Consider the following 16,161-nt stretch of genomic DNA (forward strand, 5'->3'; position numbering starts at 1 on the left):
ATATACACATCAAAATACACAGATGCATACGTACAGATAATCTACGTATATGGGTATATATTTGCAAGACACAAATATATACATGATTAAAAAATTATACACACACATACACACGCAGTTAAGCTCGCGCACGAAAAAACTTACGCGCTGGTAACAAAAATTGTATCTTAACCTATGAAGTAGAGAGGGAAGGGTAACATATCGATAAGAACGTTACTAATATAGAAAGAGAGAAAGTGTGGCTATTGTGAGGAAGGAAAGGAAGAAAGAAAGAGAGAAAGAAAGAAAGACAGAAAGGAAGAAAAGAGAGAAAGGGGGGAAGGGAAGAAAGAAGCAGAGAAAGAAAATGGGCAAGAAGGTAGTTTAACGTATATAGTAAACCTACACAAAAATTAGACTGCGTATATATGTGTATACAAAAATGTATATTAACATCATGTATATAGATATATATGGGGATATGTATGTAAATACTCACAAAAATAACCATATACATGCGTATGCACACATTCAAGTATGTGTGAGCGTGAACCTGAGCGCACATTCCCATATATAACATAGATGCACACACGCGAATAAATGCATGTATGTGTAAATAAATATAAGCATATACTCTTACCCATGCATACACAAAAACGCACACACACGAAATCATAACTGTATATGCACAAGTGTAAACCTAGGCTCTATACGTAAGCATTGACGCACACATATGAATACGTAAGCATTGTTACAATACAGACATCTACATAAAAAAACCTTTTAGATCTCAGCATATATATGCAGACAACTTTTTAAGAAATTGTTGGGTGTATAAAAGTTAAAATCGGGCGAAAATACATGCATAATAGAATTCCATATGTCGAACCGTCCATAAAAACGGTAAAATTTGTATACAAAGTGTTTTAAAATAAATACAAATAGAATAGAATAAAGTAAAACAAGGAAAAAGAAAAAAACTATGCATATAACAGGTTTTAAAATGACATAGGGGTCTATACAAAATTCTTACAATGCTAAATAAATCATTTATAATGCGGTACCAATCCAATAGTAAGATTGCACAATGGTTACGAGGAGTCAAACATTATCAAAAAAATATATATCAATATATATATATATAACAGTGTTGTTGACAGGGCTATCAGATAAAAGAAACAGGCTTGGAAGGAATGGAAGAACGTTGGTAGTAGGGAATTGTATCAGACTGCCAGAAGGGAAGCTAGGCGACAGGTTTATTTAGCCAGAGGGGAAGCAGATGAGAAAAAATTTGCCAATGTTCTGCACCGTGAGGACCAAACACTTGAGGTATTTCGTGTTGCAAGACAGTGTAGGAGAGAGAATAGTGATGTCGGAGAGAAATGTGTCTGCATGTATGATGGCACACTTGCACCAAACGAGGCTGCAAAGAAAGAGGTTTGGAGATGCCACTATGAAAGGCTGCTTAATAAAGAGAATGAATGGGCCAAAGAGAGTCTACTGAATGTCGACCCAACAGAGGGACCATCTATATTAATAGACAGTACCTTGGTAGATAAAGCGATCAAGAGTATGAAGACAGGGAAAGCCCCCGGCCCATCAGGAATCACTGCAGAGATGCTCAAAATATTTGGCAGTGTCGGCTATAGCCTAGTCACCTGTATAGTTAATTAGGTGATACACGAAGGAGCCATACCCAATGACTGATGTAGCAGCACCATAGTCAACTGCTACAAAGGTAAAGGTGATGCTTTAGACACAAACAATTACAGAGGTATCAAGTTGTTGGACCAGGTAATGAAGGTCCCCGAGAGGGTCATAGCCCAGAAAATTAAGGAGAGAGTCAGTTTAGATGAAATGCAGTTTGGGTTCGTGCCAGGGAAAAGCACCACTGATGCTATATTTCTGGTAAGACAGCTTCAGGAGAAATACCTAGCCAAGGATAAACCTGGCATTCGTTGACATGGAGAAAGCCTTTGACAGGGTCCCCCAATCCCTTATCTGGTGGTCAATGAGGAAACTGGGGATAGATGAGTGGTTAGTGAGAGCTGTGAAAGCCATGTATAGGGACGCTGCCAGTAAGGTGAGGGTTGGCAACGAGTACAGTGAAGAATTCTGGGTAGAGGTAGGGGTCCACCAAGGCTCAGTCCTCAGCCCCCTCCTATTTATCCTAGTCCTCCAAGCAATAACACAGGAATTCAAGACGGGATGCCCCTGGGAGCTCCTCTATGCTGATGACCTTGCCCTAATTGCTGAGTCACTATCAGAACTAGAAGAGAAGTTTCAGGTATGGAAGCAAGGACTAGAATTGAAGGGTCTTAGCTAAAACCAAATCCTAATAAGTAGGAAGGTAGACAAGACACAAACCCCTTCAGGTAGATGGCCCTGCTCGATCTGCAGAAAAGGCGTAGGTAGAAACTCCATACGATGTACCCAGTGTAAGCTATGGACACATAAGAGGTGCAGCAATATCAAAGGAAGGCTAACTAGCAAGATAGTTTTTGTATGTGGCAGATGCTCAGGAGCAATAAACACTGAAAATGTGCAGAAAACAACCTTTGCCACATTCCAGGGAGAAAAACTAAAGTAGTTGATAGCTTCCGCTACCTAGGTGACCAAATTTGTAGCGGGGGGTGGGGGTGTGCTGAAAGTGTAACTGCTAGAATAAGAATAGCCTGGGCAAAGTTCAGAGAGCTCTTACCTCTGCTGGTGACAAAGGGCCTCTTACTCAGAGTAAAAGGCAGACTGTATGACGCATGTGTATGAACAGCCATGCTACATGACAGTGAAACATGGGCCATGACTGTTGAGGACATGCGTAAGCTCGCAAGAAACGAAGCCAGTATTCTCCGTTGGATGTGTAATGTCAGTGTGCATACTCGACAGAGTGTAAGTACCTTGAGAGAAAAGTTAGACCCCTAGAAGCATCAGTTGTGGTGTGCAAGAGAGACGACTGCGCTGGTATGGCCATGTGGCAAGAATAGATGAGGATAGCTGTGTGAAAAAGTGCCACACCCTAGCAGTTGAGGGAACCTGCGGAAGAGGTAGACCCAGGAAGACCTGGGATGAGGTGGTGAAGCACGATCTTCGAACTTTAGGCCTCACCGAGGCAATGACTAGTGACCGGGACCTTTGGAAATATGCAGTACGTGAGAAGACCCGGCAAGCCAAGTAAGAGCTTAAGCTGTGACCTCTGCCAGAAGTGTAGCCATCTCACTTATTCGTATCTTTACTTCATTGGACACTAAACTCTGCTTGCGAAGATCTGTTGAGGCAAGTGAATTTGAAATCTGAAATTGAAATCAAACCGAATCCGACGACTGGCACTCTTGCCAACTTCTCCTTCATTGGACACTAAACTCTGCTTGCGAAAACCTGTTGGGGCAGTGAAATCGAAATCGAAATTGAACCATATTCAATGACTGGCACCTGCGCCAGTGGAGCACTAACAGCACTGTCCGAGCTTGTTCATTGCCAGAGCAGCTGTCTGGCTTCTGTGCTAGTGGCCTGTAAATAGCACCATTTGAGCGTAATTTTTACCAGCGTTGCCTTCTAGCACTTGTGCTGGTGGCACATTAGAAAATCATTTGAGCGAGGTCGTTGCCAGCGCCGCTGGTCTGGCTCCCATGCAGGTGGCAAGTAAAAAACACCTCTTTGAGCATGGCCGTTACCAGTACTGTGTGACTGGCCCTCTTGCTGGTGGCATGTAAAAGCACCCACTACACTCTCGGAGTGGTTGGCATTAGGAAGGGCATCCAGCTGTAGTAACTCTGCCAGATCAGATTGGAGCCCGGTGCAGCCTTCCGGCTTGCCAGTCCTCAGTTAAATCGTCCAACCCATTCTAGCATGGAAAGCGGACGTTAAACGATGATGATATGTACATACATATATATACATACATATATATATATATATACACACACATATTCACATACATACATGCCAGCATGATGGTAAATGATGATGATACATGGTCTGATCAATAAGTATCTTGACTGTTACTATAGTAACAAACTTAATGCATGGAGAGTGAAGCGGCTTGCACAGACCGAGCTTGGACTCTGCTGTGTATGTGCATGAAGTTTTTATGCTTTAGCTCACTTTTGCTCATAGTCTTATATAATCATTCTTCCATGCTATTATGGGGCAGATGAGTCTCACAACTTCTCACCACTTGTAATTCTTCATCATCTGGCATCCATAGTGATAGAAAATTGGTCAACTTTGTTGCTGTGTACATCTTTTTTTATCTTTGTTATTGATTTTTACTGCTAGATACCCCTCCTACCAACAACCACTCTACATGCTGGTGTATACCAAGTAAATTTTCTCAGCATTGCATGAAAAGACAGCAAGTCATTTAGTGCAATTTAATAGTGCTACCACTGTTTACCATCCACAGATATCATCATCATTTAACGTACGTTGTCCATGCTGGCATGGGTTGGATGGTTTGACTACTCCAAGAGTGTAATGCATGCTTTTATATTCCACCTGCACGGGTGCCAGTTATGTGACACTGGCGTCTGCCACATTGCCTCAATGAGGCCCAACGCTCAAAAGGTGCTTTCTATGTACCAGTTATGTGACACCAGTATTGGCCACATGTACGATTTCACTTGGCTACATGTATGATTTCACTTGGCTTGATGGGTCTTCTCAAGCACAGCATATTAGTGACAGAACCTTCCATTCTTTCCCGGGGCTTTTTTTATTCCCAGGGAAGGACAACACTCCTGGCCTTTTGTTTTCTCAGAATCTTCAAGACTGGTGGGAAGAAGGGATGAAGTTATCCTCAAAGTGGAGAGAGACCAGGTCTGAATGTGTACAACAGAATGAACTAAAGGCACCCAAAGACCAGATGATGGTATTAAACAGTTTAAGTCTAACACCCAAGAACTCTGAACATATGTTTATATGTTATTTAGCTGGGACTAAATAACTACAATTTAGTATTTGGTGAATTCAACTGTTGAGAGATAAATGCCTTAGGGACATCATGTAATGTTGGTGATAGGATAATGACTGATAATCTCTCAGCTGTTTCTTAGCTTTATACATTCTCTGGATTGTAAGAAGTTGTATGGTGGGGGTGGGAGCTAACGAGAGAGAGAGAGAATACAAAATAGTTAGGATACTAAAATTTTTAGAATTCAGGAAAAAAAATTCAAAAAATGTGAATGAAGGTTTTAAATTTTAGCTGAATAGGATAATTTAATAAACTGAGTAAAGAACAAAATTGAGCAAAATAAGTAAAAACAGAATAAAAATATAAAATGCTATCAATTTGAATATAAAATTTAATAGAATATGCACGAAATTGAGTTTATATTACTGAATTTTGACATACAGTAGTGTAACTAGAATTTATATCACCAGAGGTAGACTTCCACCTCTATTCACCTTCTTTTAGCCATATTAGCAAGGATACAGATAATAGCACAATATGATACTCATGTCTTTCCCAGGAGCATTTGAGGTAACACTAAACTGAAATGACTTTAATTAGAAATAACTATTGAGCTCTTCACACCAAATGCAAGTCTCTTTCTGTCATACATTTTAGCAACTTGTATTAGTACTGTATTTTATGGCATACAAGTCAACGTAGTATGGAGCGTAAACATTCAAACACCATCACTATCTTTCCAAATCTTGCAGTGTTTCACATAGTTTTTATGTTTCTCCAAAGTTGTCTTGGTGTCTAAGTCCACCTGCCTATTTTAGCTGTAAATTATGTCCAACTTATATACTGGAAAATATGGTTTTCAATATCATTTTATTATGTAATTATAAATTTTTCATTTTATTGAAGAATACATTTGAATCTTCATTACATGTTTCAGGTGTTCTAACAAATTTTACTGCGACCTATAACTTGGCTTTCTACATATTTGGAGGTGTTTGTATATTTTTTAATTCTTTGTTACTAATAATTTTAGTAAATCAGTATCTCAAAGATAACAGAATTAAGTAAACCAGTATCTCAAAGATAACAAAATTAACTTGAAACTGTTTTAGATGTGTTTTTGTATATTTTTTAAAAATTCAAGCATGGCCAAATTATTTAGAACTTCATTTTGCAAATTTGAGATCCTGTATATGATTCCAAAGTATAAAATCTTGGGCAAGTATCTTTTACCATAGCTTTGGGTTAACTCAAGTTTTATGAGGTGAAATCGAGTAGACCAAAACTGTTTGAAAGCCTGTGTAATAGACTTTTCCTGTAATTCAAAGAGCCAACTTTATCATACAGTTTCATACTGATTTTGCCTGAAAATTGCATTAAGAGTATACATACATGCGGAATATTCGCATGCTAATTCTATGAGTAGGCTGTTCCATTGATTGAACAATTGGAACTTTCAGCTCTGAAAATAATGGAGATCCACTGACATTTTTACAATTTCTATTTTTACACAGTATTTTTTTTTTATCTTATATTATATTTTTATATTTATTTTGTTTATTTTGTTTTTAAATAATAAAATAATTTCCATTATTGCATTTTGTTTGTTTGTTGACTTGTTGAGATATGGTCATATGCATGAAGAATTTTTCACTTTTAACCATAAACCAGTTCTTTGAAACAAAATCCCCCATGGATCTGTTTTTGAGTTGCACATATGCTTCTTTGTCACTCTCACATGGCTTGCGGTTGGCACATGGGAGCTTACACCAATGAAGTTGTTCATAAAAAATAGACATGTTGAAGCTAACTTCTCTTTTACAATTCTTACCACCTGATGTCATATAATGTTTTTATTTTTAACCCAAGACCTTAGGTAAATGAAGCTAAAAACATTGTGAAAAGATACAAAGACCCTTTCTCTCCTAACCTTGTTAGTCTCTACCCTACCACGTTTTCTCAAGAATAAACCTGTGTAACTCCAATGAGAACTGTCTTAAATCCTGATAAACAGTCTAACCTTTGCTGGTATGGCAGATTGATCAATCTGTCCTATCACTGGGTCCACCTATTTAACCCATACCATTACCACTTTATTCCCTCTCCCCTTCATACTAATCTCTCACATTACTCTTCCCCTCTCCTCTATAACCATAACTCACCCGACACTGTTCCCTCTGTTATTCTCTCCACCACCATCATCTCGCAACAAATCTGTTTCATCTATCATGGAAGCTGATTTTTGCCTTGCATGTTACAAGATGATCCCCTCAGTGTTGGTGTCACAAAAAGTATCTTGTACACTGTGTGATTAGTAATTGATTTGAATAATGACAATGCAAGGTTTGAGAGGAAGGCTCTTTAGTCATGCTGATGGCAAAACAACCTCTACAGTGCTGGTGCCATGAAAAAATACATCCTGTATACTCTGTAAAGTAGTTGGTGTTATGGAAGGTATCTAACCATTGAGTCAGAAATGGTCTTCTGGTCTGTTGAACAGTCCTCCCTATGGCACCTTGGAAAGTGGAAGATGATGATTATCATATAAAAATATGCATGATGAAAAATGGAAATAATCAGAAAAGAAGTTTAAACAAAATTTGTTTTTATTGAAATATTCAGTTTGGTTCTGCAATATAAATCTTTTTTTTTTTTGAGACAAAATATTAAAACTATAATACATAATAAAAATAGTTTTTTTTTTCTGATATTGTGTCATTAGAGTTTGTTAAAATTGTTTCATATATTTAAATTCTAGCCCAAAAATTTATAATAAATATTAATCTTGAAACCTACTACTTACTACATGTCTCAGAATATGACTGGTACTAAATTATCAAGACATAACATGAAAATTAGCAACAAAAGTATTTTTGGTATTTAATAATAATAAAATAACTGATATAATACAAAAAGAAAAAATATATTAATTTATTATGTTGACACAAAGTAGGTTTTTTTTCTTTGATAGAGGAGATTGCATAATCTACTGAATCCCCACCCAGTATACAGCTACTGCTTATTTTATCAATTTCTGGAAGGATGGAAGGTAAGTTTAGCTTTTGTAGGATTAGAACTTGTAACTAAATATCATAATGTATTTAGCCTTGTGCACTACTCCTCTGACACCACCACTGCCTTTAGAATATTGATTTCTATTTTTGGCACAAAGTCAGCAGTTTCAGGGAAGCAGATAATCAAGTAGTACTTATTTTATCAACCCTGAAAGGATGAAAGGCAAAGGCGACCTGTGAACTCAGAAGTCAGACGAAATGCTACTAAGCATTTTGCCTGGCATGCTAACGATTCTGCTAGTTCACTACCTTTAGAACATTAAAAAACAATTTTTAAAAGTACACAAATAAAAAGATATAACTAAAAAGCTAATAAAAAAAAATCCTCACTACAGTTTTGACAAATTATATGCAAAGAAAGAAATATAAATTTTATTCAGAAGAATCTTAAAAAAGCAAAAAAAAAAAAAAAACTTATTGTTTTTGTCTTGTCTGATTTTATTTTTGTATCTTTTTCAAAGGATACCTTATTTAAATGGGTAAAGTTCTAGCTAAGCTGAAGCTGGTGTTGGTTATGGCTATTTTAGAGGAGTTGACCCTACTGATTATGGTCTTGCTGGTTCTCAATAAAATGCTAAGAAAGAATCATTTATATTTACATCTTGGTTTCATTAAACAAAGTATCTTTGTTACAAGACAAACAAATTAGTAAGAGTAGATGATGTAGCAGTGTGGTGATGATTCTAATAATTATTATTCTAGGATGTAATTTACACTAAATCAAATTATTTGCAATTAATCATTAAGCACAGGTGGAGGGTGGGAGAATATATTCATAAATAATTTTGCTGTACATTTTTAAAATATATTTTATATCACACATTTCATGGATCCAATTCAGTAAAGCGGTGTTTCATAATTCATCCAAGTAATACAATTTATGAAAATTTGTTGGTAATAACATTATTGAATTCTGGGAAAACAGCAGAAGCCAACTCAGAACACTACCAATTTTCCAATTTTACTAATGTAAACATTCCTCTGTTTCAAAGAACATTGTGATCTATGGGCTAGAACTAAAATATGTGAGAAATAAACAAATTTGGCTCATGATGGTTTAACCAGGGGTAGGGTTCTTTTATCTTCAAGAGTAATTCTGCCTGAAATATTAGAACAGACCTCTTTACAGAGCAAACTATTTTCTTTCTAAAGTAATTAGTTAATTACGATTATTAATTACACAACTTTTTTTTATGGATCAAATTTGTGAAGAACAGTGTATTGAAGTATTCTAAATAATTGATACTATATATATTTATGTAAGAGAGTAATTTCAGGAATAAGTTGCCTCATGCAAGTCTGAAGGATTGATGGATTGTATCCTCTTGCTCTTTGAGTTGTTGCTTTGTTTATTGTCTAGCTCTAGGTCATCCTTGACCAAGCAGATCTACAATTAGAGGAATCCCAACTATGACTGTCTCACCTTTTTTCTGGAGAAACTCTATCTAGAACTACATTATCCAATGTGTTTTTTTTTATACATTTTAAGATCATAGGGGGTGATTTGAGAAAGATTAAGCTACAATTTCTAGCAAATCAAAAGATCAGTAGAGGATCCCTGATTAGATTGTCTAACACTTTACGTTATGTAATTAGTTAAGTCATATACTTTTAATTGTCTAGAAGCCATACTACTGCTAAATGTATTACTGTGATTACATTTAAATCATTCTAACAAGGCTAAGGGCTAAGAATAGCTTTTGGCTCTTGGCTACCTAAAGAGCTTCTGGCTCTTGGCTACCTAAAGAGCTTCAAAGCATCATAAAATAATGGATTGCAAAGTTAAAAGATCATGATGCTATTTAATATTTTATGAAGACAACAATTTGATTTAGCTGTAGATGGAAGGATTAAATAATTTATAAGACTGTAGAACAATTTATCACAATAGTATTACAAATCTAGATAAATAATAGTCAAATAAATCAAGGATTCCCAATGGTCTAAACAATTTACAGAAGCTATACTTCTGCAGAACAAAGAATCACAATAGTAATAGTAAAGTCCATTGAATCATTGATTGTTTAAGAGAACACAGAAACAAAGATAAATATAGAAGAAAGAAATAAGAATTGCTAAAGATGTAATTGTTTAATAGTTTTTGAATCTTTTATGTAACCAAAATTTTAACTAAATAATTCAAGCAATTAACAAAACAAAGCTTGTTAAAAGTCAAAGGATGAAGCAACTGATCACTGATGATATTTGGATAAATTCTTCAGTTATGTGATATGAAAATTTTTGATGTTTCCCTAAAGAAACTACAGATTGTTTTAAATATGTTCATTCTAAATTTCTTTTAAAATATGTGGTTCCATCATATAGAAAAATAACTGGAAAAGGAGGGAAGATTTTAAAAGATTTTGAACATAAAATTCCTAAAAGTTCTTTGGTAATTGAAACTGGTAATTTACAAGTTCTTACAAAGAGAAGGATCATGTGAACGTCCTGAACGTAATTCACACAACAAATCATGGCGACAGCTGCCAGAACATTCTCCATTATTTACAGACTTGAACTTGTACCTGGAAAACAAAAATCAAATTAAAATCAGAACATTTCAAAAACAGGATCATGTATAAAAATCTTTGTACAGAAAAGATCATTTGGTACTGAACATTATTTAAGGGTGAACATAGTTTAATCATTAAAGTACATTAAACTACAGCTCATGAATTTTAACTAGCTAATTTAATAATCATCATCATCATCGTTTAACTTCTACCTTCTGTGCATGTATAGGTAGGATGGTTGACAGGAGCTGATTTTTACAGTTGAATGCCCTTACAAATGTCAACCACTTTACAGTGTGGAGTGGATGCTTTTTATATGATACCAGCACCGGCAAGATCACCAAGTAACTCACATGACAAGGAATTTTGAGAGGGGCAGGCGGCATTGGAGGAGGGGATCGTGTGTTAGATGGTAAAAGGTTAGAGTGTGACAGAGAGGCAGAAACAGGTGTCTTGCTATAACAGGGGGCATTGAAGGAGGTGATCCAGTGTCAAATATTGAAAAGTTAGAGAGTGATAAAGAAATAGTGGCAGAAACAGGTGTCTTGCTATAGAGGAGGTACATGGTTACCTGGCAAGTGAGAGGTATAGAGAAAGAGGACAGAAACAGTTGTACTGATGTAAAGGAAATATTTGGTTTCACACTCTCTTATCTGGTGGTCTCTAAAGAAGCTAGGAGTAGAGGAGTAGCTTGTTAGAGTTGTACATGCCATGTAACGTGAGAGTTGGCCATGAATACAGTGATGAATTTAGTGTACAAGTTGGAGTTTACCATGGATCAGTTCTTAGTCCACTCTTATTCATCATAGTTCTCCAGGTCATAACAGAGGAATTCAAAATTGGATACTCATGGAAACTGCTATAGCTGATGACCTTGCTCTTATTGCAGAATCTGAAACAGAATTGGCGAAGTTCCAGGTTTGGAAACAAAACCTGGAATCAAAGGGCCTTAAAGTTAACCTAACAAAGACTAAAGTTGTTAGCAAGAAAGCAGATAAGACTCTCTTTCTGTCAGGTGTATGTCCCTGCTCAATATGTAGGAAAGGAGTGGGAAGTAATGCCATTTGCTGCACAAAGCATAAGCTATAGATGCATAAGAGATGCAGCAGAATCATAGGTAGGTTAACAGATAAGGTCATGCATTTCTTTCTAGTGTCCATTCTTCAAGTGGAAAAATCCAGATATGTTGACCCTTTAGCATTTAAATCAACCATAGCTAGCTCAAATATTCTCCCTGTTTTATTTTAAAATTGGCCTCTTGCACCTACTCTACAATGTCATTCTAAAAATAAGCAATCACATCATTGAAATCTCACAGCTATGAGATGATGCATGATTAATTCAAAACACTGTGAATAAATAAGCATTTCACTTGACAGAGTAATCTGAACGCTAAAGAGTTAAACATAGACATACCATCATACTGAATACATGACACGTGCCACTGAATCTACATTTCATGAGGCATATGGCCTAGTGGTTGGGATGTTGGACTCACAATAATTAGGTAACGGGTTCGATTCTTGGATCAAGTAGCACATGGCATCCTTGAACAAGGTGTTCATTTTATGTTGCTTTAGTCTACACAGCAGAATGTGAGTAACAGTCAGCAGCTGGAGCTCAACCTTACAACAGACTGGCATGCAATTCAGTATGCCAGTCCGTTGTATGAAGCATTTAGGTGAGTGAAAATAAAAATCATAGTCACCTTGTCTTGTAAATCTGTATAAGTGTGTCCCATGATCAGAAAGGTACAAGGCAGATATTTTTAGGTTACAGTTCTCATTAAACAAATACTTCAGCTATTATTATAAGAAGTTATAGTTGTTTCAGTCATTGGACTGCAGCCATGCTAGGACACCACCTTGAAAAGTTCAGTTGAACAAACCAACCCAAGTACTTATTTTTTCCAGCCAGGTACTTATTCTATCAATCTACTGTGTCACTAAGTTACAGTGATATAAATAAACCAGCACTAATTGTCAAACAATGTGGTGGGGAGCATAAACACAAACACACACACACTCACACAAATGGCAGGCTTCTACACAAATTTACCCACAAGGCATTGGTCAGCCTGGGGCAGTAGCAGAAGACACTTGCTGCAGCAGTGGAATTTGAATCTGAAATCATATAGATGCAAAGCAAGCTTCTTAGCCACCCAGTCATGCCTGCACCTTAATATACATAATATCATTTCAATTGATTTTCCCAAGTTTGTATGAGTAAGATGGCTTAATTGTAGGAACAATAGTTTTTTTTATATATAGATGTTCTTCCTATCTAAACTGGACCAAGCAGTTAGATATAAAATCTGAACTTATGACCATGTAACCAACAGCTTATCACCATAACCTTAAATGCAATTATTATCTAAATTTGGTGATTCCTCATAGAAAATTTTGATTATGTGTGATCCACTGGACAACTTACTATTGAATAAGCTTGCAAAGTGGCTGACCATTCCACAGACATGAATACTCTTAGCATAATTATCAGGTGGAACCAGTATGACACAAGGCTGGGCTTTTGGATTACTCCTGTTTTACCATAGCTTTAAGCTGACTAATGTCTTGTAAGAGGAATTTGTGAGATGGTAACTGATGGTTACTTATAGCATCCCATGGTGCATGGATGAGTATATATATATGTGTGTGTGTGTATGTGTGTGTGTGTGTGTGTGTGTGTGTGTGTGTGTGTGTGTGTGTGTGTGTGTGTGTGTGTGTGTGTGTGTGTGTGTGTGTGTGTGTTTATATTATTAATAAATTCATAAAATTATCAATAATATTCGCAGGAAATCAATATTTAATATTTAAATTTTGAAAGATATATATCCAATATGACATGGTAATATAATAAATTTAGAATTTAAGATATACGAAATATAAATATATATAAAAATATGAATGTAGATAAAGATACATGTGAATATAAATGCATATAAAAATTTATGCGTAATTGAGCATGAATATTATAAAGTCTAAAATTAAAAAAAATTAAACATCTGACGATCGTTTCACGGATATTACTGTAATCACAATGTGATCAAAAGATCAGCATACTATCAATAATTTCGCTCTTCGGAGATGAATGGATTTATAATCTATGTGTTAAGAATGAATGGTATATGTAATATTAATTAGAATATTAAAAAATATTAAAAATATTAAAGTGTATACTGTCCTTTAAAGAAATTGTAAAATTAATCCTCCTATAATTTGGAAAGTTCATTTTTTTATCCTTTGTTGAAATTTTTAAGTGGTATATATTTTTTTAATAAAAATTGGTATGTTTTTCTGAATATATATAAGACTTCGGTATGTAATTATAGTAAAATTCATCTTGTTGTTGGATATGTTGGTAGTCCTATGAATCCCATCAATGTTTAAAAGTTCATCCATTGCAAATATTTCATCATTGATGAAATAAAAGCAACAAGTGAAATGTCCTCAACCATGCTCAAGAGGGCAGTAACTTTGAATAAGAACTGACTCAAACCTGTCCAATCCATGCTCATATGAAAAGCAGATATAAAATAATGATGAGGAGGAAAATTGATAAAGCTAGATATATGCTTACTTGTTAAAAAGTTGCAGTATTGTTGCATTTTTTCCCATGATCTTAATCAAGTTATTCCAGCTGTCAGGATTTAAATTTGGTAAATTGTAGGTTTCCTGAAACACATTACAATATTACAATATGTTGATGGTGGTGTTGACAATATATTATAAATTGGGTACCTTAAATAATCAAAACTAAGAATATAAAAAGGAAGGAACAAGGAAATGAACAACTAAAAAAATAAAGATAATGTCCAGTTATTCATTTCATGAAGGCATATGGTTCAGTGGTTAGAAGGTTGGGCTCATAATCATGGGGTAGTGAGTTTGATTCCTGGACTGGGCTGTGTATTATGTTCTTGAGCAATACACTTTATTCCATGTTGCTCCAGTTCACTCAGCTGTGAAATGAGTTGTGACATCACCAGTGCCAAGCTGTATCGACCTTTGCCTTTCTCTTAGATAATATCGGTGACATGGAGAGGGGAGGCTGGTATGCATGGATGACTGCTGGTCTTCTATAAACAACCTTGCCTGGGCTTGTGCTTTGGAGGGTAACTTTCTAGGTGCGAACCTATGGTCATTCATGACCGACGGGGGTCTTTATTATTCATTTCATATCCACTTTGTCAAGGTGGTTACAGCATTACTTAATTAGGGCCACAATATGAATATTTAGGCCAACTGGAGAACATAAATTCAACATTGCAAATCAATGAAACATTCATCACACACTGTTTTTACAGCTATATAGTAGTTAGCTGTAGCTACCCACAACATCCATTAGCAATCATGAGTTTAACCAATGATATAAAAGCATCTTCGCTTTGAATACAAATGATTAAGCCATTGAGTGGTAAAATGATACCTTACTAACTTAGGCTATTTGTGATTCTTTAAACTTTATTATCCATTTAGAAAATGATAATGTCAATAACATTGTGTATCAGACAATATATTTAACATAAAGATGCTTTACACCAGGTGTTTTCAACTACTATTACCATGATACACGTATTTCCATGTACAGACTACAAATGTTTGGGGCCAAGTTGGAAAATGCCAGGATATTTAGAAAACTGGTTTTAATGCACCACACTGGTGCATGTGCATTCTTTTGTAGTAAGTTGTAATATGTGTGTGCATCTGTATTTTAACAATTTCAATATTCTTATTTTTTATGTATATACTAAACCTGTCAAAATTTTCTAACACTTTTAACCCTTTAGCATTTTAATTAATATTCTACGCATTTTATGTTCAAATTAGCAATATCCAGCCTCTTACACCTACCCTACAATGTCATTCTAAAAATAGACAATTACATCACTGAAATCTCAAAGCAATGAGATAATGCATGATTAATTCAAAACAATATGAATAAAAAAAGTATTACATTTGACAGAGCCAATCTGAATGTTAAAGGGTTAATGCATTGGATTGTAAAAAGTTGAAGATCAGTTTTAGACCAACACCAAAGTATGCAATCCTTAAAATTAGAAAGGGGATAAACTAGGTTTTTTTTCTTCATTTTTTAGAAACATGCTACTTGTAGGCAAATGAAAATGGTTTACAATAATATGCTCATGTAAATTCCAGATAGCTCACAAAGAAAACTTTGACAAACTTCATAAAACCTGACAATCTTTAAAAATCTCTCATGATCACCACACAGGGGTGGACTGAGCTGTTGGTCAATTGGGCACTGCCCGAGGGCCTGGAACACTGAGGCGCCCTCACTCTACATTTTAACTCTACTAAATCAATGCTAAGGGGCCTGGTAAACAGTTATGCCTGAGGGCCCTTGATACTCTCAGTCCTCCCCTGTAACTCACATAACTCACCAAGCTAACAAGACAGCTGTTACATGGGGTATCAACCTTAAATTGCATCTTACCGTCTTAAATAATGAGAGGATTATACATCAGATAATATAGTCCTTGACAACACAACAATGTCATGGTGACATTGCTGTCCACTTAAGGTTCTAATTTTACAATTATACTTTAACAAATGTAAATATAGTCATTAATACACACATTTCATACTGCTCACTGGTTGTCAGATTTGAACTGACAAATATATATACATTATATATATATATATATATATATATATATATATAT

General features: G+C 35.5%; 2 protein-coding genes across 3 annotated transcripts in view; one reads left to right on the plus strand and one right to left on the minus strand.

Moving 5' to 3' along the window:
• LOC106873339 (monocarboxylate transporter 1) overlaps nucleotides 1–6,486 on the plus strand; it is a 55,906-nt gene extending 49,420 nt beyond the window's left edge. The window contains exon 6 of the mRNA XM_052966271.1: nucleotides 5,826–6,486. Within this exon, the coding sequence (XP_052822231.1) occupies nucleotides 5,826–5,956 (131 nt within the window). The 3' untranslated portion in view covers nucleotides 5,957–6,486. The remainder of the gene's footprint in view (nucleotides 1–5,825) is intronic.
• A 990-nt stretch (nucleotides 6,487–7,476) lies between these two features.
• Nucleotides 7,477–16,161, minus strand: part of LOC106880962 (sphingomyelin phosphodiesterase) — a 76,991-nt gene continuing 68,306 nt past the window's right edge. The window contains exons 13-15 of one of the 2 annotated variants that reach the window (XM_052966269.1): nucleotides 14,055–14,149; nucleotides 11,248–11,367; nucleotides 7,477–10,487 (exon numbers count right to left, since the gene is read on the minus strand). In XM_052966269.1, coding sequence (XP_052822229.1) covers nucleotides 10,373–10,487; nucleotides 11,248–11,367; nucleotides 14,055–14,149 — 330 coding nt within the window. In that variant the 3' untranslated portion in view covers nucleotides 7,477–10,372. The remainder of the gene's footprint in view (nucleotides 10,488–11,247; nucleotides 11,368–14,054; nucleotides 14,150–16,161) is intronic. The other variant, XM_052966270.1, reaches the window with a different exon arrangement.

The sequence above is a fragment of the Octopus bimaculoides genome, chromosome 3 (genome assembly GCF_001194135.2).
Source record: "Octopus bimaculoides isolate UCB-OBI-ISO-001 chromosome 3, ASM119413v2, whole genome shotgun sequence".
Classification (NCBI taxonomy): Eukaryota; Metazoa; Mollusca; class Cephalopoda; order Octopoda; family Octopodidae; genus Octopus; species Octopus bimaculoides.